This window comes from Helianthus annuus, chromosome 16, assembly GCF_002127325.2.
Source record: "Helianthus annuus cultivar XRQ/B chromosome 16, HanXRQr2.0-SUNRISE, whole genome shotgun sequence".
NCBI lineage: Eukaryota > Viridiplantae > Streptophyta > Magnoliopsida > Asterales > Asteraceae > Helianthus > Helianthus annuus.
The window spans coordinates 177,362,999-177,386,474 of record NC_035448.2 but is presented as its reverse complement, the minus strand read 5'-3'; the positions used below and the strand labels follow the sequence as shown (position 1 = coordinate 177,386,474).

General features: G+C 34.5%; 1 protein-coding gene across 4 annotated transcripts; it reads right to left on the bottom strand.

Annotated features, from left to right (window-relative positions):
- Positions 1–271: 271 nt before the first annotated feature.
- On the bottom strand, positions 272–20,943 carry LOC110918028 (ent-kaurene synthase TSP4, chloroplastic). Of its 4 annotated transcripts, XM_035984923.1 has the most exons (17): positions 20,533–20,671; positions 20,377–20,462; positions 13,683–13,820; positions 4,175–4,308; positions 4,056–4,093; positions 3,700–3,991; positions 3,448–3,628; positions 3,087–3,295; positions 2,886–3,006; positions 2,724–2,821; positions 2,436–2,626; positions 2,249–2,361; positions 2,070–2,168; positions 1,656–1,871; positions 1,437–1,578; positions 770–1,015; positions 272–695 (listed from the first exon to the last, which is right to left on the bottom strand). In XM_035984923.1, the coding sequence occupies exons 4-17, from the start codon at positions 4,257–4,259 to the stop codon at positions 402–404; spliced, it is 2,325 nt and encodes a 774-aa protein (XP_035840816.1). In that variant the 5' UTR covers positions 4,260–4,308; positions 13,683–13,820; positions 20,377–20,462; positions 20,533–20,671; the 3' UTR covers positions 272–401. The 4 variants fall into 4 exon arrangements, with proteins under 4 accessions (XP_035840816.1, XP_022018113.1, XP_022018115.1 ...); XM_022162421.2 differs by lacking the exons at positions 13,683–13,820; positions 20,377–20,462; positions 20,533–20,671 and having other exon boundaries at positions 4,175–4,506; XM_022162423.2 differs by lacking the exons at positions 3,700–3,991; positions 4,056–4,093; positions 4,175–4,308; positions 13,683–13,820; positions 20,377–20,462 and adding an exon at positions 20,839–20,943 and having other exon boundaries at positions 20,533–20,720.
- Positions 20,944–23,476: the final 2,533 nt, after the last annotated feature.

The window sequence follows — 23,476 nt, the reverse complement described above, 5'->3', positions numbered from 1 at the left end:
TTCCATGTTCCAAACAAGGCGAACCACTAAATCGGCACAACTAAACCATGAACCTAACTGTTTGGATCTCAAACTGACCGACTTGCTTCAGTAGGGAGGATTCATTCTGTTTTAACATTTTATGAAAGAGTCCATGTATGTGGGAGGCAACATGGAGCCTAAGCTTTATAGTTGCTATCAACAATGTTCAGAATGTGCACTACTATAAACTTAAATCTGATCAAAACCTCACAGATTAAGTCACTTGATCTGACAATGAAAAGCAAAATGGCAATAAAAAGCAAAAACATTACTCATGCTTTGTATTTATTTAAATACTGCCTTGACATACAACACTAGTAGAACACCCCCATCAAAAGCATGATTTTCAAACATGATTTAGATTTGTTCTTCACTTCCAATCAACTCAACGGCTCGTAAATGACGTCCTTCACAATACCAAGAATTGTGTCTCCAGTAAACCCATCATCCTTCGCATAAAAAAGATTCAACACGTTACACATGTTCCAAAACGCGTCCTTACAAGCTCTAGGAACAATGCTTCCCTTTTCTTCCGTAACTAACTTCATCATCTCTCTCCTCTTGTTCTTTATCATCGTCATCATCTCCTTTACCACCTCTTCTTCCACATTCCCACTTTCCTCATTACTCAGTTGCAACGCTACAGCATTTAGTTTTCCTTCCTTATATTCTCTCTGCGTTAATATTTAACAAAACCCGTTATTACTATACTACCCTTTTTTGTTTTTTTTAATAAAAAAGAAATTACCTTGAAGCTATGTATATCATTCAGAAGCCGGCCCAAAGTGCTCATTAGCTCGTATAGATAATGATACTCGGAGCTTTCGACAATCTCCTCCGACAACTTGGGCCCCACAAAGTAAATAGCGGGCAGTACAATAGGTCCTAATGCAAACGACACGTAAGCATTTTCCATATATTCATTTATTGTTGGTACATACGCGTCTCTTGTCCATATAGCTTCCCTCAACATACTATTCATGAGATCCAACCACTATAGAAACAAAAAATATATAAAAATCAATGACCATGGAACAACTTTTTTTATATAAGAGTAAAGTACAGGGATGGTCCCTATGGTTTACCAAAATTTTGGATTTGGTCCCTAGCTTTTCAAAAGTACACAGATGGTCCCTGGTTTGCACTTTATAACGCATTTAGTCCCCAGCTTTTTCCAAAATGACATGGATGGTCCCTGTGGTTTGCACTTTGTAACACATTTAGTCGTTAACTTGAACAAGCTAAAACCTTTAGATTTATTGGCTGGGGACTAAAAGTGTTACAAAGTGCGAACCACATGGACCATCCATGTACTTTTAGAAAGCTAAGGACCAAATCCAAAATTTTAGCAAACCACAGGGACCATCTGTGTATTATACTCTTTATATAAAAGCAGAAAAGATTAGATATCTTACAGTTTGAATAACATGGCTTGTTACATCTCGTTCTTGCCATTTGAAAGCTGTGTCTCCAATCCAACAGATTGCATCTTTTAATGCTAAAAATACAATTCGAACTTGCTCCGAACAGCAATCATTGTCAACGTCTACATTCCATCTGCAGTTTATGAGACAAAATCCTTTAAAAATTCAAAATAATTAAGAAAATCACTTAAATATGGAACAAGATTATACTTTTCAACACACTGAATCAGATTGGCCAATTCGTCGATAGTACCACCAACGTCAAAAAAGTCATCAACTACTGTAGTAAGGATACCGTTTTTGGCCCATGAAATACGCGCGTCCGATAATTCAGGAGATGAAAGTGTTGCGGCAACAGAGAAGTAACAGTAGGCTGTCTTTTGCCTAGCAAACTTGAGCTGGTCCAATTTGTTATCTACCACCCACCTGGTGCCACGTCGTCACTTCTTTGTTAATCAAAATATAAAGAGTAAAATGCCATTTTCGTCTCTGAGGTTTGGCCAGTTTTGCAACTTTCGTTCAAAGGTTTGTTTTTCCACATCTGGATCCAAAAGGTCAAAACCTCAGGACGAAAACGGCATTTTACTCAAATATAAATATAAAAAAATAACTTTTGATACAAACCTTTCAAGACCTTTTAATTCTTCACGGTAAATAGATTGGCAAGAGTTATAATCTTCAACTGCGAACCTTAAGTAATCCTTGTTGCTAATATTCGATGATCTGGGGTTAATCAGAGAAAAATACTCAGAGCTGTCACTGCTCAATACTTTAAATATTTACACGTGAAATTAAAAACTCACCGATATGTAGTTTTCAAAATTCTTGTATCATCAACATTGTAGCGATCTATATTTCGTCTAGTGTTTATGCGTTCTAAACCGGTATTGAATGGGAACTTAAGAGCATTCTCCACCTGATTAAATTAACCATTCAGATATGTTGCATGGAAAAAGATACGTAATTACGAGTCAAAGTCAAAATCACAACCTCTTTATGAATAAATTTAGAGAGCCGGTTTGAATCAGTGGATATTATCCTTCTAAGAATATCACCCGACCTCAAGATTTGTTCTCCGAAAGATAAATCCTCTGGGTATAAAACCTGTGATGCATTATACACTTCAAGAGCTGCATATTCGTCTTTGAAAGCTCCTTCGTTAGTAATTTCAGCCAATGGATCTACGCCACATGTCAAGTCATAAAATGAAAAATATAACAAAAATATAATAAAATAAAATAAATGACTTATAATATGTTTTTTGTTTAAGATATATACCTGAGGATACTTCATACCCGTTGATCCTTAATAACCGAAAGGCTAAAGCACAAGTTACAACATCCATAAATATTTGCTCATCTCGCTCCACCCAACATCTAGATTCGACCAAAGGATTTGCATTAACCTGTGTGTTTTGATTTAATAAAATGAATATTTTACCTGTATGTTTCGTCTAAAACATTTTTAACTTCCACGCTGAAATGGCGTGCGATTCCTAATCTTTCAAGCGTATCAACCATGGAAAGCCGGATATATAAATCAAGAGGATAAACTGTCGGGACTGAGATTCACCCCTTAGATTTGTTAGCACAATGTAGAGTTTCTTCATAGGATATCGATAAATAACTAAGAAATGCGTACCTGCATTACCAAACTTGTCCAAAAGTGAATTTAGATAATTAAGACAACCAGTATCTTGATGATTAATAAAAGCAGCTGCTGTTGCTGACGGTGAGTTGAAAACCGAACCATTTTTCAGCTGATATTTCTTCACCATATGCCAATCATATAAGTTACCGAGTCCTTCTGAAATATACGCCAGGTATGCTTCCATCTCATTCGAATGACATCTATGTGATAATCATATAAGTTAGAAAAAGCTCATTGGGAGAAAATAGGTTAAAATTTGGGATTGTCACAAAACAATTTGTTAGTTGGGACTGTTGCCGGCAAATAGGTAATAGTTGGGATTATTTAAATCCAATTCCGTAAAAAAAAATACCTTTTTAGCTCCAAATCTCTCTCATGTAGCATTAAAGTAAAATCTGTCTGTTTTGAACGTAGGTTTATGTTCAACTGTTGCGCATACTCCAGCATACCAGGAAATATGATGTCAAAACCAAAGGGAGATGGTTGACTTTTGTCCGTAGCTGAAGCAAGATTCGACTCGATAAAACGTAGACCTACAACAAGAGTCGACTATTTAATGAATGAACAATAACACTTGAAAGACAGCAAGCAAAAAAACGCATACCTTTATTAATTTGGTCTTCCCCAACATTCCATCGTTTTAATGCAACAATACATGCTAACGTTGAAGAGAGGGAATCTTTAAGTAACGGATGAGTACGAATGTGATTAACGAGACCCCATGAACCATCATCGAGCTGGTTATCAACTAACCAGTTAAGACACTCTGGGAAACAAGGGGATTTGGGTGAGCTTGGAGAAGGGACCATGGCTACCCAGGCTGTGTCGTATGAAGAAACCGAAAGGTCCACATTGTTGAACAGTTTACGGATTCTTTCTTTGGTTGTATCAATGGCCTGCATATAAATTCAGTTTGTTAGTATTATAAATACAAAAATAAGGGACTGCAATAAGTTATACCAGATTGGTGGGATTAGCTTGTCCAACATGAGAAGGTGCTGCTCAAACACAAAACTTGAATCAATACAAGAAATAAAGAAGAGCAACATGACATGTAGACAAAGGATGCAGATTTGTACCTGTATGAATAGCTGACAGAGCCCATGATCGATAAGGTTTGGTTGACAAAGGGCCATTCATGCTTTGTGTAATTGTAATGTTCATTGATCAGTTTCTCCGGTAGCAGACGCCGGTTTACCTTTTTCGGTGTCAACTGAATTAGAGATATAAGCAAGTGTGTTGAGTTGTTGACTAAATGTCGGAATCTAAGTGGATTACAAACCAATTTTCTTCGATATATATACTAAAAGAAACTCGTGTTCATATATTATATATTAAAAAAAAAAAAACTCATGTTCATATATTTTAGTAGAAATTAATCCCATCTAGTACGACTATTTTAATCCTTGCCGTCATAAGTGGAAATTCAGTGGGTTTTAGTGGTCTTGGTATAGGAAAGGAAGCAAAATTATAAAAACGATAGGGGTAATCAGGGGCGGGCCTAAGGTTTGATGTGGATGGGTGGCCGCCCCTCTTAAAAGAAAAATAATTAGTGTATTATTTATTGGTGAATATTCCTCTATAATTTTCCTTTATTCCTCTTTCATATTATTGCATGGATAATTTCTCCTTGAATGAAGGCCCTTATTACTTACTTCCTTTATTACGTACATGTCATCTTTGTATTTATATTATTGCCTTGTACCAGTTTGATTATCAATCAATAAACAATTCAACCTTGTCGTTGATATCATCGACTTGTTCATGGTATCAGGATAGGTTCAAAACCCTTCTCTAATCAAAACCCTTGTTCCGATATAAACCATGGCCCCTGTTCCCAGAAGGCGAGAAGAAAACGACAACCGGAAACAATGAAACGTGATACGCCGGTGGGAAAGGATGCTCTGCGTGGTGATGTTATTGAACATTGCACTTTCTGTGGGAGATGGTCACAACAAAGAAGGCTGCTTCAAAAGAATCGGTTATCCCGATTGGTGGTTAGGAAACAAAACAAAACGTGAAAGTACCAACGCCGCCAACTTCGCAGGAAAAGAGGAAGAAGCGGATGAGTGGGTAATGGACTCGGGGGCCGCCGATCACAATATTCACGATCTGGATTTTCTTAGTAATAAAAATGAAAACAGGTTCGAAGCACCGGTCATCGTCGCTGATGGAAACAAAGTTCCTGTTAAAGGAAGAGGAGTTGGCACCTTAAAGGGGGACATTGAAATTAAAAATGTCCTTTATGTTCCTGATCTCAAATGCAATTTATTTTCCGTGAAATAATTAACTAAAAGCTTGCCATGCGCACTGACATTCTTTCTTGATTTTTGTGTTATGCGGAAACTCCACTCGGGGAGCTTGATTGGTGCGGGTAAATGCAAGAAGGGACTATATCGGATGGGGATGATCAAGAATAAAAGAAAGGCTATGATTGTTACTAAGGATGTCTGGCACAAAAGACTGGGACATGCTTCCGCTGCGAAACTCTATGAGATTAGTTTCCTTAAAAACATTGTTTTTAACAAGTTGTGTGATGCTTGTTCTAAGGCTAAGCACACAAGACTTCCTTTTCCATTCGCACTACCAAAACAACTGATTTTTTTGATTTATTGCATTGCGACATTTGGGGTAAGTACCGTACACCCTCATTTACAGGATCATTGTGGGTGATTTTAGTAGAGCCGTTTGGGTATTTCTATCAAAATATAAACATGAGGTCAGTGGGTGTCTTAAAGATTTTCACAAAATGGTTCAAACTCAATTTGGAAAGAATGTCAAGAAAGTTAGATGTGACAATGGAGGTGAATTTACCTCCAATGACATGATGACCTTTTATAAAGAAAATGGGATGGTTCTTGAAACAACATGCCCATACACGCCTCAACAAAACAGAGTCGTTGAAAGGAAAAACCGCCATCTCCTTGAAACGGCTCAAGCTCTTAGGCTCCAGGAAAATTTACCCAAAAGGTTTTGTGGGGAATGTGTTTTAACGACCACCTATATAATTAACCGGCTACCCTCTAGTGTCAATGATAATAAAACACCTTATGAGTTACTTTACAACCAAACACCCGACTATGATTTCATGAGGGTCCTTGGTTGCCTAGCATACTATTGGAACACCGACGCTAAAGGGGATAAGTTCGAGGAGAGGGGGAGACCCGAGATTTTCTTAGGGTACCCACCATTCACAAGCGAATATAAAATCTATGACCTTGAAAGTAAAAAAAATGATAGTCTCAAGAGATGTTCGATGTCATGAGAATCACATTCCTTTCAAGGCTATTCAAGTCCCTCAAAACACCGATCCTTTTGAACTTGAGATCCCACCTATTGATTCCATTGAAAACCAAAACCCAATTGAGTCTGCTCAAAATGACGGCCTATTAACCGAAGATGAAGGAGAACCGATTAATGCGCCTCCTTTAACCCAACATAAATCTACTTCGAGTGGGCCTCTGCCTCAACAAGAACCACTTCGAGTGAGCCTCTGCCTCAACAAGAGCCCACTTCGATTGGGCCTTTTCCCCATCAAGAGCGCACTTCGAGCGGGCCTTTGCTTCAACAGGAACCCAACTTTGAAACCGTTGGGCCTCAAAACATGCACCCTGATCACGATTCAATTGAAGGACAGGGCAAACGAACTAGATTTTCATCCACTCATCTCGAAGGCTTCGAAGTCAAGCTTCCTCCATCTATAGTCCATGTGTCTCCAGCATCCAATCAAGACTCCTCAAAGGTACACCCGTTGTCCAATTTTATTTCCGCTAAAAAATTTTCAAAGGCTCATAAAGCTTTTTTGACGGCCATCAACTCACATGATAAGCCGAGAAACTTTGCACAAGCTGTACAGGACAAGAGATGGAAAAAAGCTATGAGAAAGGAGATCCACACTCTCAAAGAAAATGGTACGTGGACACTTGAAAATTTACCGGAAGGGAAACGTGCCATAGATTCCAAATGGGTCTAAAAAAGTAAAAACTTAATGGGGAGATTGAGCGTTTCAAGGCTCGTCTTGTCGCAAAAGGATTCACACAACAAGAAGGCATTGATTATCACGAAACCTTCGCTCCTGTCGCCAAGCTTGTGACGGTTAGGACTCTCTTGACCATCGTTGAAAAATGGAATTGGATTATTAATCAAATGGATGTCAATAACGCCTTCTTGAAAGGGGACTTGCACGAGGAAGTTTACATGAAGATTCCACAGGGGATTTCTAAGGAAGGGGAAACTAGAGTTTGCAGGTTGAGGAAATCTCTTTACGGCCTAAAGCAAGCTTCACGGAATTGGTATCAAAAATTCACATCCTCTTTACTCGACTTGGGCTTTCAACAATGCATGGAAGATTATTCATTCGCAAACAAGGCAACAACATTGTGGCGATTTTAATATATGTGGATGACGTCATTATGGTTGGTAACAACTAGGAGATGATTCAAGAAACGAAGAATGAATTAAATCTCCGATTTAGCATCAAGGACCTTGGGGATCTCAAATATTTCCTGGGAATTGAGGTAGCTCGTACTTCAAAGGGGCTCATTCTGAGCTAAAGAAAGTACATTCTCGACATTCTCGAAGATTGTGGCTTCCAAGGATGTCGACCGGGCACATTTCCTATGGAACCAAACTTGAAACTAGACAAAGGAACTACATAACCAAAAATAGATGGCGGTAGATATCGCAGGATCGTGGGTCGATTACTTTATCTACAAGCCACCAGACCCGACATCACATATGTTGTTAATGTTCTCAGCCAATTTGTCTAAGATCCTAGACAACCTCACCTCGATGCGGTTCATCATGTTCTATGCTATCTCAAAGCAACTCCAGGTTAAGGAATTCTTTTGTCACGGGAAAATATATAACAACCCTCGAAAACGACCCTAAACGTTTCTAAATACATCCCGTACGTGAGAAATAGACCCGAAAAAAATTAATATTAATAAAAACCAAGAAAAACAAACATTCGGGGTCGCTCGCGGGTCGCGTCTCAGATAGCCTAACTCTGTCGCGAGGCACGACAACTTGTTACTTGCCGGACACTGCTTGCGCCACGTGTCTCGACACGTGTCGGACCTACTTGGTGACTCATCGACCTTACCGCCGCCTTTTAGGCTCTTGCGGGCCGTGACGGAAGAAAGAGGAGGCTCTCGCGGGGCGCGAGAGACCTCTGTCTCAGTTATAAAAGGAGCAGAGAACGGCATTTCAATCCGTTCAAATTTCTTTATTTTCTCTCAACTCCTAATAGGCTAAAACTATAGCCAAATACCCCCTAATAAGCGAAGCTCTGCCTCGTTGTAAGTATTATAACCCCCTTTTACGTATTAATTACTCTGCCCGATTGATCTAGAGTTCCGTAACGCATGTTAAGGCTCTGCCTGACTCAGTCGTTGGAGTTCTGTCTCGGGGGTATAGCTAATATAAATTGGGTTATTTTACTAATACATGTGCATTGTTTAATTTTAATAAATAATAACCAGGAAAAACAATAGGAAGCTATAATATTACCAGGAAGCCTGTAGAAATACCCAAGCCTACAAAAGTGAGTACATCTGCTTTTCATAAACTGTTTTTATAAAACCTCAATTATTTTAAAGTATAATTAACAGTAATTGAGTATTTGTATTCTACAATTACTGTCGGTATGTTAGAGTTTTGTATACATTACTTGTTACTACACTAGGAGTAGTAGCATGACTACAGGTCAGGATTGACAGTACTGTGGGTGGTAATTAAGTAGATATAAACAAATGTAATTACGGATGCCCTCAATACTGTACAATGATAAAACTGTTTTGATTAAACTAAGATGCACTCACCAGTATTTCTGTATTTCTTGCTGATAAAATGTTTTTAAAACGCGTTTCAGGTAACACAATGTGAAAGCCAATAAAAGCCAGCTGGAGAGCACTGAATGTTTAGAAAAGTGACTATAAAAGTTAGCTAAATAAAAAGGAGATCATGTTTTCAATAATTAAGGTTTACCCTTATAAATATATTACAAATGAAAATCGGGATTTGTCCCACTTGTTCATTATAAATGTATTATTAGAAAAACTTGGGTTTTATCCCGTTTATCTATTTTAAACATTTTGATGTTTAACTCTGATAAAAATATTTCCTAACTATGGTCCTACTGAAAATTTCCGCTGCCAAATTAATAAACACCGATACCATCTGACTGGCTCGCGGCTCCCGCTCCCAGGGTGGGGTCGGGGGCTGTGACAAAATAGCTATAAGCTAGTGGGTATTGTGATGCGGATTGGCTTGGCTGCCCCTTTTCGAGACGCTCTCGAATCGGGTACTTACTTTTACTAGGAGGTGCTCCAATCTCATGGAAAACTAAGAAACAATCCGTTGTTTCTCGTTCCTTTGCCGAAGCCGAGTACCGATCAATGGCTTCTACCACCAGTGAGATTTTATGGTTGCGATGGCTCCTACATGAGCTCGACGTTCCTTTGGATGGTCTTACACCACTTTTTTGCGACAATCAAGCTGCTCGCACATTGCCAATAATCTCGTTTTTCATGAACGCACAATGCACGTGGAGATGGATTGTTACTTTGTCCACGAAAGGATAGAAACCAAAGAGATACATCCCTTCCACGTTGAATCAAGTATGGATTGTTACTTACACGCTCCAACTTGAGGGAGAGTAGTGGCAATATTCCTCTATAATATTCCTTTATTCCTCTTCCATATTTTTGCATAGATAATTTCTCCTTGGATGAAGGCCCTCATTACTTATTTCCTTTATTACGTACATGTCATCTTTGTATTTATATTATTGCCTTGTAGTAGTTTGATTATCAATCAATAAACAATTCAACCTTGACTTTGATATCATCGACTTGTTCATTATTACTGTTAAAATCCCAAGCGCACCCCATAAAATTTTGTGATCACCCTCCATAAAATCTGGCAAGCTACAAATGAGGACGATGGGATAAGTGTTCATTGGATTTTTTTGTATGGTAGAATAGTTAGAGGTGCAGAAAAGATGAGTTGTGGGAAGAAGATGAGGGCATAGTGAGTAAATACTTAAAAGGAGGTGGGGCATTTTAGTAATTACACATACACAGTAACTACACATCTTAGAATTGTCTTTTACTAATAAAAAAATTATATAATTTTATTTTACTAGAACTTTACTTTTACTAATTTATATTATTTAGTTTAAAAATATTTAGATGTTAATTTTGTTTATTCTTTTATGTATTGCTTTTTTGTTTTATATAAGTAAAAACTTTTATATCTATACTATATAATAAAAGAAACCATTTTGAGGACACTTGTCATCATATTAGGCTATCTTTTATAGATAATTATTATTTTTATTTAATTTCTTTTAATTAATTATAGATAATCCTCCTATTAAATATTATTTAGTCTAATATCTTATGGATAATTATTATTTAATTTAATCTCCTATTCATTAAAAATATGAATATATATCGTGATGTTCTTAGGATCGACAAAAATGAACTTTGTTCAACGATATTGCATATACAATAAATAAAATGATCCTTTGATATTAATTTTAGAGGCATTTTCAACATATCCTGAGAAGAAATTTTTTTATAATCTATCTACTATAATAAAAGAAACCAACTTTTAGACACATATCACTTATTGAAGATATTCTCAAATCTATATTTATTTTATATTAACTAAAATAAATAGTAAATTAATATTAAATCTTATCATATTTTAATAAAATATGATTTTCAAATCTAAATTTTTAATTTAATTAATATAGTTTTAAAACAAATACCTCTCTTTCCTATTTATCTTATATTAAATATATAAATAATAAATTAATAATAATGTTATCCTAATTTATTATAAGTATAACTTTTTTTATTATTTGGTATACAAATTATATTTATTCAACTCGTGTAAAATGCTGGGTTTTTAAAAATAATTTTTTTATTATTTACTATTCAAAGTTATATTTATATAACTCGTGTAATACACCAAGTTTTAAAGATATAATTTTTTTATCATTTGCTATGTAAAATTAGATTTATTCAACACATGTAATACACGGGGTTTTTTAAGAATATAATTTTTTATTATTTGGTAGATTTTTCAACCCGACTTTACATGAGTTTTTTAAAGATACGATGTTTTTAGTATTTAATATACAAAATTACATTTATTTAATCTGTGTAATACACATGGTTTTTAAAGATATAACTCAATTTTAGATCTATTCAACATGTGTAATATACGGGGTTTTTAAGGATATAATTTTTTTTATTATTTGGTAGATTTATTCAACCCGATTATACACGAGTTTTTTAAAGATACGATGTTTTTAGTATTTACTATACAAAATTACGTTTATTTAATCTGTGTAATACACATGGTTTTTAAAGATATCATTTTTTTATTATTTGATATATAAAATTATATTTATTTAACCCGTACAATATACGTGTTCATAAATATATAACTTTTTATTATTTAATATATAAAATTACATTTATTTAATCCGTGTAATACACAGGGTTCTAACCTAGTACACTATATATGTGTATATTGATCGTTCGTTTAAAAGGTTTTGGTTTCATCATAGGTAGACAACAATATGTATTTTTGGAAAGCCTTACAAATGATGCCTGGCGTAGTAAAAGAGTACTCTAGTTTACATATATAAATTATAACATTGTTTTTAAAATTTGTAATATACTTGTTTTTTACCCGTTTAAAATATTACCTAAATTATTTGTTAAGTTTTTTTTTTTTTTTACATGTCACGTCGTAAATTATTTGTTTTTTTTTTGTTAAGTTTTATTTTATTATGGTAAAAAACCACTCTAGTTTACATATTTGAATTATAAAATTGTTAAGTTTTATTTTATTATGGTAAAAAAGCACTCGAGTTTACATATTTGAATTATAAAATTCTTTTTCAAATTTATAATTTACTTGTTTTTACCCGTTGAAATAATTATCAAAATTATTTGTTAAGTTTTATTTTATTATAGTATGTTGTATTATGTGCTGCTTGTTAGAGATTTACTTGTTTATTACTTCGGATATTTTAATTCGTTATACAACATGTTTTGTTGGGGTCTTGAATATTAGAGCATAACAATGGATGTTATTTAAAAGAAAGTTGTGATCCGATCTGATCCAAATCGAACTGGAAAAGTACTATAAGATAGACGCAAAACGCTAAAATTTGCGTTCCCCATGAAATTTTTTTATGTCCGCCACTGGTGGTAGTATGCCCAACGTGTTCGGTTTACTGGTTTAGTACGGTTTTTTATTTTTAATGGGAACAATTCGAAGACCCCTGAGAATTTAGTATAAGGAGGGCAAGACAGACAAAACCCCCCAAACTCCTATATATACATCCAAAGGGTCAGTCATGCTTTGTGTAATATTCATTGATGTTTCTTTTAGAAAAATTCTTTTTTTTTTTCATGTTTCAATTGGCAGCAAAAAAAACGTCGATTTAGAAAGAAAAAAATCAAAAAAAAAAAAAAAAGCCCTCAATATAAGTATTAGATGAGTTTCTCCCGTAGCAGACCGGGATTTTTTTTCTGTGGGTTCACCTTTTGTCGGTGGTCACCTTTATCCAGTGTTGCAAAAGTCGGATTCCTCGGCCGAGTACTCGGCGAGTACTCGGTCCTCGGACCTCCACCTTGGCGACTTCCTCCTAGGCGGTCTCAACTAGTCGGCCTCGGGAGTACTCGGTCCTAGTCGGCGCCTAGTCGGCCTAGTCGGAGCCTAGTCGGCCTAGTCGGAGCCTAGTCGGCCTAGTCGGTCTAGGCGGTCAACGTGGTTTGTTGACTTTTAATCGGTCAAACTCGGTCAAAATCGGCCTACTCGGCCTTGTACTCGGACTACTCGGCCTTGTACTCAGACTAGCCGGACTTGTATTCAGAATATTTGAACTTTAAACATGTTTCATTTTAAATTATACACAGTTGACATGAATTATGCTTATTTTAACACATAAATAATATATAACAATTAATTTTATTTATATTTACCATGTCCGCGTACTCTCCGAGTACTCTCCGAGTACTCCGATTACTCCCAACTCCCCAGTCGGCCGACTAGGGACCGCCTAGCGACTTTTACAACACTGCCTTTATCACAACCAAACAGTCAAGTCGGGTCAAATTTTTCACAACTAAACGTTAACAAATAGAAATTTCACCTCAAATTTGAGTTTCTCAACCCAGCTTTTAGTTATGAGTAAAAAAATCAACTTAACGGTTCGAATTCGATAAACTCTGCATCAAGAACCATTTTGTGAAAGCAATTTTCAAAGCATTTTACCATGAAGTTGCCACCAAACTTGATCAATTTCCGAACATTGCTCACAGTTTAACAAACTTATGAACCTAAATTATAGGTCAAAAAAACTAGCCCTAATATCAACACCATCAGACCAAATTAGAATGCATCCTAAATATCTGAAAGCTATTTGTACTGCATAGGATCGTGGAGAAGGTTCTCACCCCCAATATTTAAATATGTATATAAGTTACAATCTTCATAAACGCATGAAATGAAACAAAGGCATATTATAAAGCGGAACAAAAGAATTAGAAATATTAGTACCTGAGAATTGCGTAGAACAACAGAAGCAAGAGATGCGTTGAAGAAGATATAAGGGTGTGCGGGATGGGTTAGGCAAACCCCTTCAGCAACCCCCCTTGCTCATGGCATGTCCACCGCCAACATAAGCAAGTGTGTTGACTAATATATATATATGAGAGTTCAAATGAGAAGAAAAAATTTGTAAGAATAAAAAGAATAAGTTTTAAACCAATAGAAATACTCCATTTTACTTCATTTAATATGTGTGTTTAATGTTTTTAATTTAGCTAACTAATTAAATTTGTAACTCACTTTTAAATATACTCTTTCAAGATAAAAAAAAAAAATTTATGGTGAAGGACAAATTTTGAAATGTGTAGGATAAATTTTAGTATGTGTAGGATAAATTTTTAAATGTGTATGATAAGTTTCGATATGCGTAAGGTAAATTTCAATAAGTGTAAGATATATGTAGGATAATTTTGAAATGTGTAGGATAAAATATTTTTTTCTTTATTAATGAGAGATAACATAATTAATGGGAGGAGTTATAAACTATTTAATGTTTTACCATTATGCCTCTTCTTTTTCTTCTCACATTAAATTTCTTCTCAAATGAACCTTCCCATATATATATATATATATATATATATATATATATATATATATATATATATATATATATGATTAGGTTCAAGAGTGAACAACTTCTTGATAGTGAACTAAGTGAACTAATCTTGACCCTTGATCACTTTTTTAGATTAAAAGGGTAAGATTGACATTAATCAAGTATGTTTAATTAAAATCCCTAAATTTTTTCCTCTCTTAACTCCCTATCTCATTTTTAATTATTTCTCCATCATTTCTTTATCCATAGATTTTGTTTTAGTTTCAACTTTAATATTGTTTTTTCTTTTATTATCCATATATAGGTAGAGGATCCTGTACATTAATCCAGAAGTGTGAGAAGTGTATTATAACACTATATATAACACTATATAACACCATATAAACACCGTATGACACTATGTAACACAATATAACACCATATAACACTATGTAACACTATATAACATTATATAACAAATATAACACTATATTTTGTTTAATAGCATGTCTATGATAGATGTATAGTGTTATATATTGTTATATAGTGTTACATAGTGTTATATGGTGTTACATAGTGTTATACGGTTTATATATGGTGTTATATAGTGTTATATATAGTGTTATAATACACTTCTCACAGTTCTCACACTTCTGAATTAATGTACATTATCCCTACCCTCCATATATATATATATAGATATGATAATATATTGTTTTTAACTTTTCATAATTTTCAATAAATATTGAAAAATTCTCTGAGATTGAAATTGTAATTATTTTTGGGCATTAAATTTTTTTTTTTAAATATGCGATGAAGTTATTTATTTTTGCATACATGTCATATGTTTCGTTTTCGTTAATTTCAATAATTTTTATATTAATCTACTCGTATGCATGCATAATATACTATATGTTGTTAATATACACATATGTAACCATTTATGAATATATTACACAGATGTATAAAAGACTGTACAGATGTGTATAAACTAACAGCTGTGTATTTAGTATAAACTAATAGTTAGCGAGACTGTACACATGTTACAAAAAAACAACATGCGATTTCAATGCCGGAAGATGATCTGACGGCTGAGATTGTAGCGTACGTAATATACGATAAGCGTATTTGTACGTTAACCTAACCCTATATATATATATATATTAAAAATATATATTAAAAATATATGTGTGTATATTAAAAAACTCATGTTCATATATTTTAGCAGGATTAATCCCACCTAATGCGACCATTTTAATCCTGACCGTGATAAACGGGAGGTTAGTCGGTTTTAGAGACTGATAAATGGGAGCTTAGTCGATTTTAGTGGACTTGCTATAGCAAAGGAAACAGAAAATCCAAAATCGATGATGGTAGTATACCTAATGTGTTGGGCTTATTGATTTAGTATGGATTTTTTTTCTTTTAATGGGAACAATTCGAAGACCCCTGGGAATCTAGTAGGGCTCTAAACTAAACGAACCGAACGTTCATCGAACAAGTCGTGAATCGTTCGCCGCGAAGTTCGTTTACGTTCATTCGTTTATTTAATGAACGAACATGAACAAGAAAATTCGTTCGTTAGTTAAATGAACGAACACAAACAGATGTCCCGTTCATTGAGTTACGTTCGTGAACGTTCAACAATGTGTTCGTGAACATTCGTTAATGTTCGTTTGTTTATGTTGTTCTTTAAACATTTTTTAGCATTCATTTATTTTATCTAAACTTTTTATAATCTTTAATTCTTATTTATCTTATTATCCAAACAAATAAAATAAGAAACTCTATTTCCACCTTGTTTATGCATCGCTCCACTTTTCTTCTCATTATTTACATCAACAAATACTATCGACCTTCGCTCAACCATTAGAGCTTCAAGGTCTAGCGTCGCTCCATCTCACCATCCACCTCTAGCCACCGTCGTCTTCGCTAATTTTATATAGTGTTCATTTGTGTTTGTGTTTGTGAACACGTTCATTTCCTTAATGAACGAACACAAACAGAAAATCTCGTTCGATAAGTGTTCATGAACCATTTGTGAACACATTATATCTAATGAACACGAACAACGCCTTGTTCGTGTTCGTTTACAGCCCTAGAATCTATGATAAGGGGGCAACACTCAAGAATCCCCTAGACAAGAACACCCGCCCCCCCCTCTTGATCATGAGAAACTAGTTTAAATGAGGAAACCAAAAACTAACTAAAAAAGCCTAAAAAACATACCAATTTTTTCTTAAAAAAATTCGCTATTTTTTATGTATGGAAAAAATTTTAAAAAAAAAATTGTATTGCACATGTGCACTAATGCGGAAAGCCTAAACCACTTAACCCACCCCCACCGACACCCCCCAAAAACCTAACCCCCCTCCCCCCCCCCTCCAAAACCTAAATTCACCCTCGCACCAAAAGCCTAACCCTCCCACCCCCCCCCCCCAAAACTTAAACCCCCACCCTCCCCCCCCCCCCGAAAACCTAAACTAAACCCTAAACATAAACCTGAAAAAAACCTGACCCCCCCCCCACACGCACCCAAAAACCTAATCCTAATCCTAAACATTCAAAAAACCTAACTCTAAAAGCTAAACTAAACTTAAAAGCTAATGTTAAGCATGTGATGCACATGTGTAGTACACATATAATGCACATGTGCAAGTTTTTTTTTTTTTTTTTTGAATTTTTTTATATATAAAAATAACGATTTTTTTTATAAAAAAACTGTAAAAAAAAATTAGTATGCTTTTTAGGTTTTTAGGCTTTTTTTGTTAGTTTTCTAGTTTTCTCATTTATATGTACTTTTCTCATTATCCTCTCCCTATATATATATATATATATATAGAGAGAGAGAGAGAGAGAGAGATAGTTAGGTTAATGTACAAGAGCCCTTATCCTACATTACGTACGCGATCATCTCAGTCGTCAGATCTTCATCCCACATTGAAATCGCATGTTGGTTTTTTGTAACAATTTCGCATGTTGGTTTTTTAACATGCGATTTCATCAAAATTACCACATGCGAAATTGTTACAAAACCAACATGCGATTTCATCAAAATTATCACATGCGAAATTGTTACAAAAAACAAACATGCGATTTCATCAAAATTATCACATGCGATTTCATCCATGCTATATTATAACATGCGATTTCACATCGCGTACGTAGCGTATGTTAAGCCATTTTGTACAATACACTTTTTCTATATATTTATATATATGTATATATATATATATATATCTATATATAGAGGGTTAGGTTAACGTACAATATCTCTTATCCTAAAATATGTACGCGCTCATCTCAGCCGTCCGATCTGGTGCGAATTCAATTTTGAACATGCGATTTCATCAGAAAAACCAACATGCGAAATTGCTAAAAAAAAATAACATGCAATTTCATCAAAAAAAAAAAAAAACAACATGCGATTTCCAACATGTTTTTTTTATAACATGCGCGTACGTATTGTACGTTAAGGGATATTGTATTTTACACTTTCACTATATATATATATATATGTATATATATATATAAATATATATATATATATATAGTTATATATATCCTTTGGTTGAAACAAAAAACATTCCACTAAAAGACAAGTGTATCTACCAAATGAGCAAGCCTCATATAAATTATTGGCTTAATATATGGGCGGTTAAAATGTAGCAATCAACACATATTATAAGGAGGTTTTTCCCAAACTAGTGTAGATACAAAAAGTATTTACCTATTTGGGTACTTTGAAAAATATTTACCTATTTGGGTAGTTTTCTATATCCCTTTAATTTTTTTACCTAATTTATACATTTCTTTTAATTTTTCTACCCAAAGTAAAATTAGATTACTCACAGAATTAGAATCAGCAAAAATATGAGTAATTATTTTTTGTATAAAACTAAAAAATTCTACAAATATTCAAAAAAAAAAAAATTCTGCAAAAATTCTACATAAAAATCTGCGAAAAATCAACAAAAAAATCTGCAAAAATATAATAAAAAATTCTACAATAATTGTGCAAATAGTTGATGGATTTGATGATCCATATTGTGTAGTTCGTTTGTGGTTAATATCTATAAAAAACCAAACTACTTACACTTACAGAATATATTGGAGAAATAATCACTATTGCACATTAATTAAGTCACTCAACTTGTTAAATATGAACGTATATGTATTTTTTTTTTCAAAAAAGTAACCTGTAACCAATTGCACCGGTTGTTTTTCTTTCATGGCACCTTTTTTACTTTCATAGATTTATTTAATAAAATTATTTTCCAGATGGTTTTAAATTTACCATACATACAAACACAAGATGGGGGAATAGTGTAAGCCAATTGTCTAGCACTTCCCCCACTGGTCCAACTAAATTACGACTTTGTCCCGTTTAAATTTATAATTGAGTAAATTACAAGTTTTGTCCTTTATGTATGTCCCAAATTGCAGGCGCTGTCCTTTGTCTTTAAAATTGATGAGTTTTGTCCTTAATGTTTGCAAATCTTGCACGTTATGTCCTTTAGGCCAAACCCAGTTAGATTTTTTGGTTAAATGAAGGCATGTGCAGGGCACATGAGGGCACTTTTGTCATTTTGCCTCCCTAGGGGTTATTTTGTAAATAACTTATAACAAGGGTGCATTGTGTAAAAATAAAAAAAAATAAATATATAAAAAAAAATTTGTTCATGCTCTCTCTTTCTCTCTCTAACTCCCTCTCTCCTCTCTTTACAAAATGTTCTCTGCCCTCTCTCTAGAATTACCCAAACAAGATCAAATTCAAATTACCCAAACGAATATCGATCCTGATAAGAGACAAAATATCAAACCCTGATCTGTTCTAAACCCTGATCTGTTCTAAGCCCTAATTACCCACACAAGATCAAACCTACTGAACAAAACCATAAACACCTCTTTGTAACAAAAAAAAAATGTATGAATTCACCAAATTAAAACCCTTTTTTGGTTTAAAGATATGTAACCAAAAAAATCCAGCAACAGATTGAACGTCCGCCACCCACCCGTCACCATCCCACAACCAACCACCCACTTCCACCGCTGCTAACAACCACCATCAACCGCCACATTCAATCTAATCCACCACCATCATCGATCCCGTCACTATACCGCCACTGCCATCTCCAAATCAAAAATCAAAAACCAAAATTCCCAAATAACAACTCAAACAACCAAAAATCCCCAAATCCCCCAATCAACTTAACAACCAAAAATCCACAAATTCACAGTCGTTTCAATGTTGGCAGCTATAAGGATTGAAAGATTTGTGCAAATCAGAAAAAAATATACAAATGGGGTTTTAAAGAGATAGAGAGAGAGAGAGAAAAAAATCAAACAAATTCATTTCTGATTCATTCGTTCGTTGTGTCGGTGCCGATTCAGCTTCAAGTACTCAAGGTTTCAGGTTCATTCGTTGTGCCGTTGCCGATTTCTGAGCCGGTTTCGATCGATAGATGTGTGGTTTCGTTGATTGATTCGATTCATTGTTCCGGTGCGGTGCTGTAATGATGTTTCATAAAACAGAAAGATGTCCCCTAATCACCTCCAACAACCATTCTTGTTTCATAAAACAGAGAGATGTCCCATAATGGATTTTCAGATGAGAGAGAGAGAAGAGAGAGAGGGGAAAATCTGATGAGAGTGAGAGAGAGAATATAAAGTTTATATAAAACCTTTTATTTTTTGATTTTGTACAAAGAGTCCCTCATTAAAAGTTGTTTACACAATGCCCCTTAAGAAGGTAAAAAGACTAAAATGCCCTTGTGCAATCTGATTTAACCAAAAAAATCTAACTAGGTTTGGCCTAAAGGACATAACGTGCAAGATTTGCAAACATTAAGGACAAAACTCATCAATTTTAAAGACAAAGGACAGCGCCTGCAATTTGGGACATACATAAAGGACAAAACTTGTAATTTACTCTTTATAATTTTGCTGTTGGTTTTGTTTTTTTTTTTCTCCTCCCAGCCAAATTACGATTTTGCCCCAGCTCAAATTTACTGTTTAGCTCCAAATCTCTCTCATGTTAATTAAAGTAAAAATCTGTTTGTTTTGAACGTAGGTTTATGTTCAACTGTTGCGCATACTCCAGCATACCAGGAAATATGATGTCAAAACCAAAGGGAGATGGTTGACTTTTGCAGTAGCCGAAGCAAGATTCGATCACTCGATAAAACGTAGACCTGCAACAAGAGTCAACTATTTAATGAATGAACGATAACACTTGAAAGACAGCAAGCAAAAAACGGTTACCTTTATTAATTTGGTCTTCCCCAACATTCCATTGTTTTAATGCAACAATACATGCTAATGTTGAAGAGAGGGAATCTTTAAGTAACGGATGAGTACGACTGTGATTAACGAGACCCCATGAACCATCATCAAGCTGATTATCAACTAACCAATTGAGACACTCGGGGAAACAAGGGGATTTGGGTGAGCTAGGAGAAGGGACCATGGCAATGTAAATTTAGTTTATTATTATTAGTATTATAAATACAAAAATAAGTGACTGCAAAATGTAGACAAAATGCAAATTAACAGGATGCAGATTTGTACCTGTATGAATAGCTGACAGAGCCCATGTCCGGTAGCAGACGCCGGTTTACCTTTTCGGTATCAACTGAATTAGAGATATAAGCAAGTGTGTTGAGTTGTTGACTAAATGTCGGAATCTAAGTGGATTACAAACCAATTTTCTTCGATATATATACTAAAAAAAACTCGTGTTCATATATCATGTATTAAAAAAAAAAAAAACTCATGTTCATATATTTTAATAGGAATTAATCCCATCTAGTGCGACTATTTTTATCCTTACCGTTATAAGTGGAAATTCAGTGGGTTTTAGTGGTCTTGGGAAGCAAAAATTCTAAAAACGATAGTGGTAATATGCTCAACGTGCTCGGTTTCTTGGTTTAATACGGTTTTTTTTTTAACAGGAACAATTCGAAGACCCCTGTAAGAATCCCCTAGACAAAACACCCCAAACTTCTATATATACATCCTTTGGTTAAAATCAAAAACCTTCCACTAAAAACATTTACCAAATGAGTAAGCCTCATATAAATCATTGGATTAATATGTGGGTGGTTAAAATGTCAAAATCAACACATATATTATAAGTTATAACATACATTTATTATTAATGTTTACCGGTTCCTTGCTAATCAATACATTTAATATCATTGTTTACCATTGGTTTAATATGTGGGTGTTCCCCGCTCCCCCGCACGTCCACCTTAGGGACGATCATGAGAGTATAACACCTAGCCTTAAGTCTTTCGATCTTGATATTTTAATGGATGCAAAGGCTTTTTGATTTAGCAAAGCTTTTTGATTTACAAGTTTACAAAGTGCCATCTGGAAATAAAAGATAGGGGGCATCGGAGCCAACGGCGGTATTCCACCACCACTCCCCACCGTATGTTGTTATTTAAAGAAAACGCCTACCACTTTCACAACCTTTAACCCTTCGTAAAGAAAGCACTTTAAGAACTCAAGAATAAACTTACCACCACTTACGACGGTGATGCATCCATGCGGGTCATCCATTACTACCAACCACCGCCAGCATCTAGAAATCCGACATCATCGATCTAAATTTCCTTTAGGCGAGACTTTAGACTTGCATGACCTTACATTTGTACGAATTTGAACTCACATCACTTGTGTTAGGGGCAAACACCATACCAGTACTAGGTCATATGTAATAATCTAAGTGTTGTGAGGCTCTTTTGTCTAACTATAGGATAGACATACGCTATGGTTTGATTTTTTTTTTCTTTTGAACTACAATTTACACCTAAATACCATTTAACCTTGCACTTACAAGGATTTGAACACACACCACTTATATGTGTGTGTATAGGGGAGGGGGCACCATACTACTAGACCATTAGATAATGGGTATTTTAGTGTTTAACTTCTTTTATTTTTTAGGCTTTTACAAAGAGCGTAAAAAGTCGGTATTCATTGAAGAAATTTCTTTTCACTAAAACTCCATGTAACTCTAATATGCGTGATTACATGCCTTTCGAAAATTATATACAAAAAACATATGTCATCATATTCCTAAGTGTTAGGATCCTAAAAAAAGTTACTTTTGGTTTACAAAAAAATATTTATTTTGAAAAAAAAATTAATAAAGCCAAAAAATGAGTTGATCATGCAACTACCATTTCCTTGTAACTACCATCGCCCCCTTAGCTAGAATTATCACGTTCATTACAATCACATGTCGCTCTCATGAGTAGGGGTGTGTAGGTTCGGTTTGGTGGTTTTTAGGTAAAACTGAAATCAAAATGTCTGTTTTTTCGGTTTTTTAAAACCGTTTGGTTTCGGTTTTTTCGGTTTTTACACCAGTTCGGTTCGGTTTTCCGGTTATTTCGTTTTTTGGAAATAAAATTATGTAAAATTTAAAAAACAAGAATTATAATTTAAAATTTAAGAATCTTTGTTTTACGTTTACATTTAAATTATTATATATAATCTTTATAATTGTTATTGTTCACATAAATCAAATTATCTAGTTTATTTTTATGTTTCTTCAAAGTTTTTTAATACATTTTCTTTTATAATACTTTGATTATCATTTAGTTTTTATATTAAATATTTAACATTCAAGAAGAAATTAATAATTTCTACTGGCATGGGTTAAACATTTAAACAACTTAAACTTAAACATAAAAATATATGGACTAAGCCTACTATTGTAACCCATCAGTTCGGTTCGGTTTTTTTGGTTATTGAAAATGGTTATCCGAAAACCAAAATTTCGGTTATTAAAAATCCGTCGGTTTTGTTTCGGTTTGGTTTTTTCGATTGGGTTTTTTCGGTTATTTTGGTTATGGTTCGGTTTTTTGGTTTTCTGCTCACCCCTACTCATGAGTAACATCGTCGTCCCTCTCCTTTTTCTCGGTAACCCTACAACACCTCTTCTCACCTCTCGATTACCACTCTCTCGGCCCCCTTCGTTTTTGTCATCCATCCATGACAATCTTTATTAACCCTTCAGTGTCTCATTTAATTCTCCTTCAAATCAAAGCGCAAGCCCTAAACTACTTTCATTACTCCAGATCTCAAACACTAACCATTGATAAGTGAAAGTGTTGCCCCTTATTTAGTTCCCTTACAAATCAACATGTGAGCCCTAAACTACCTCCTTCAGATCTCAAACACTAACCATTGATAAGTG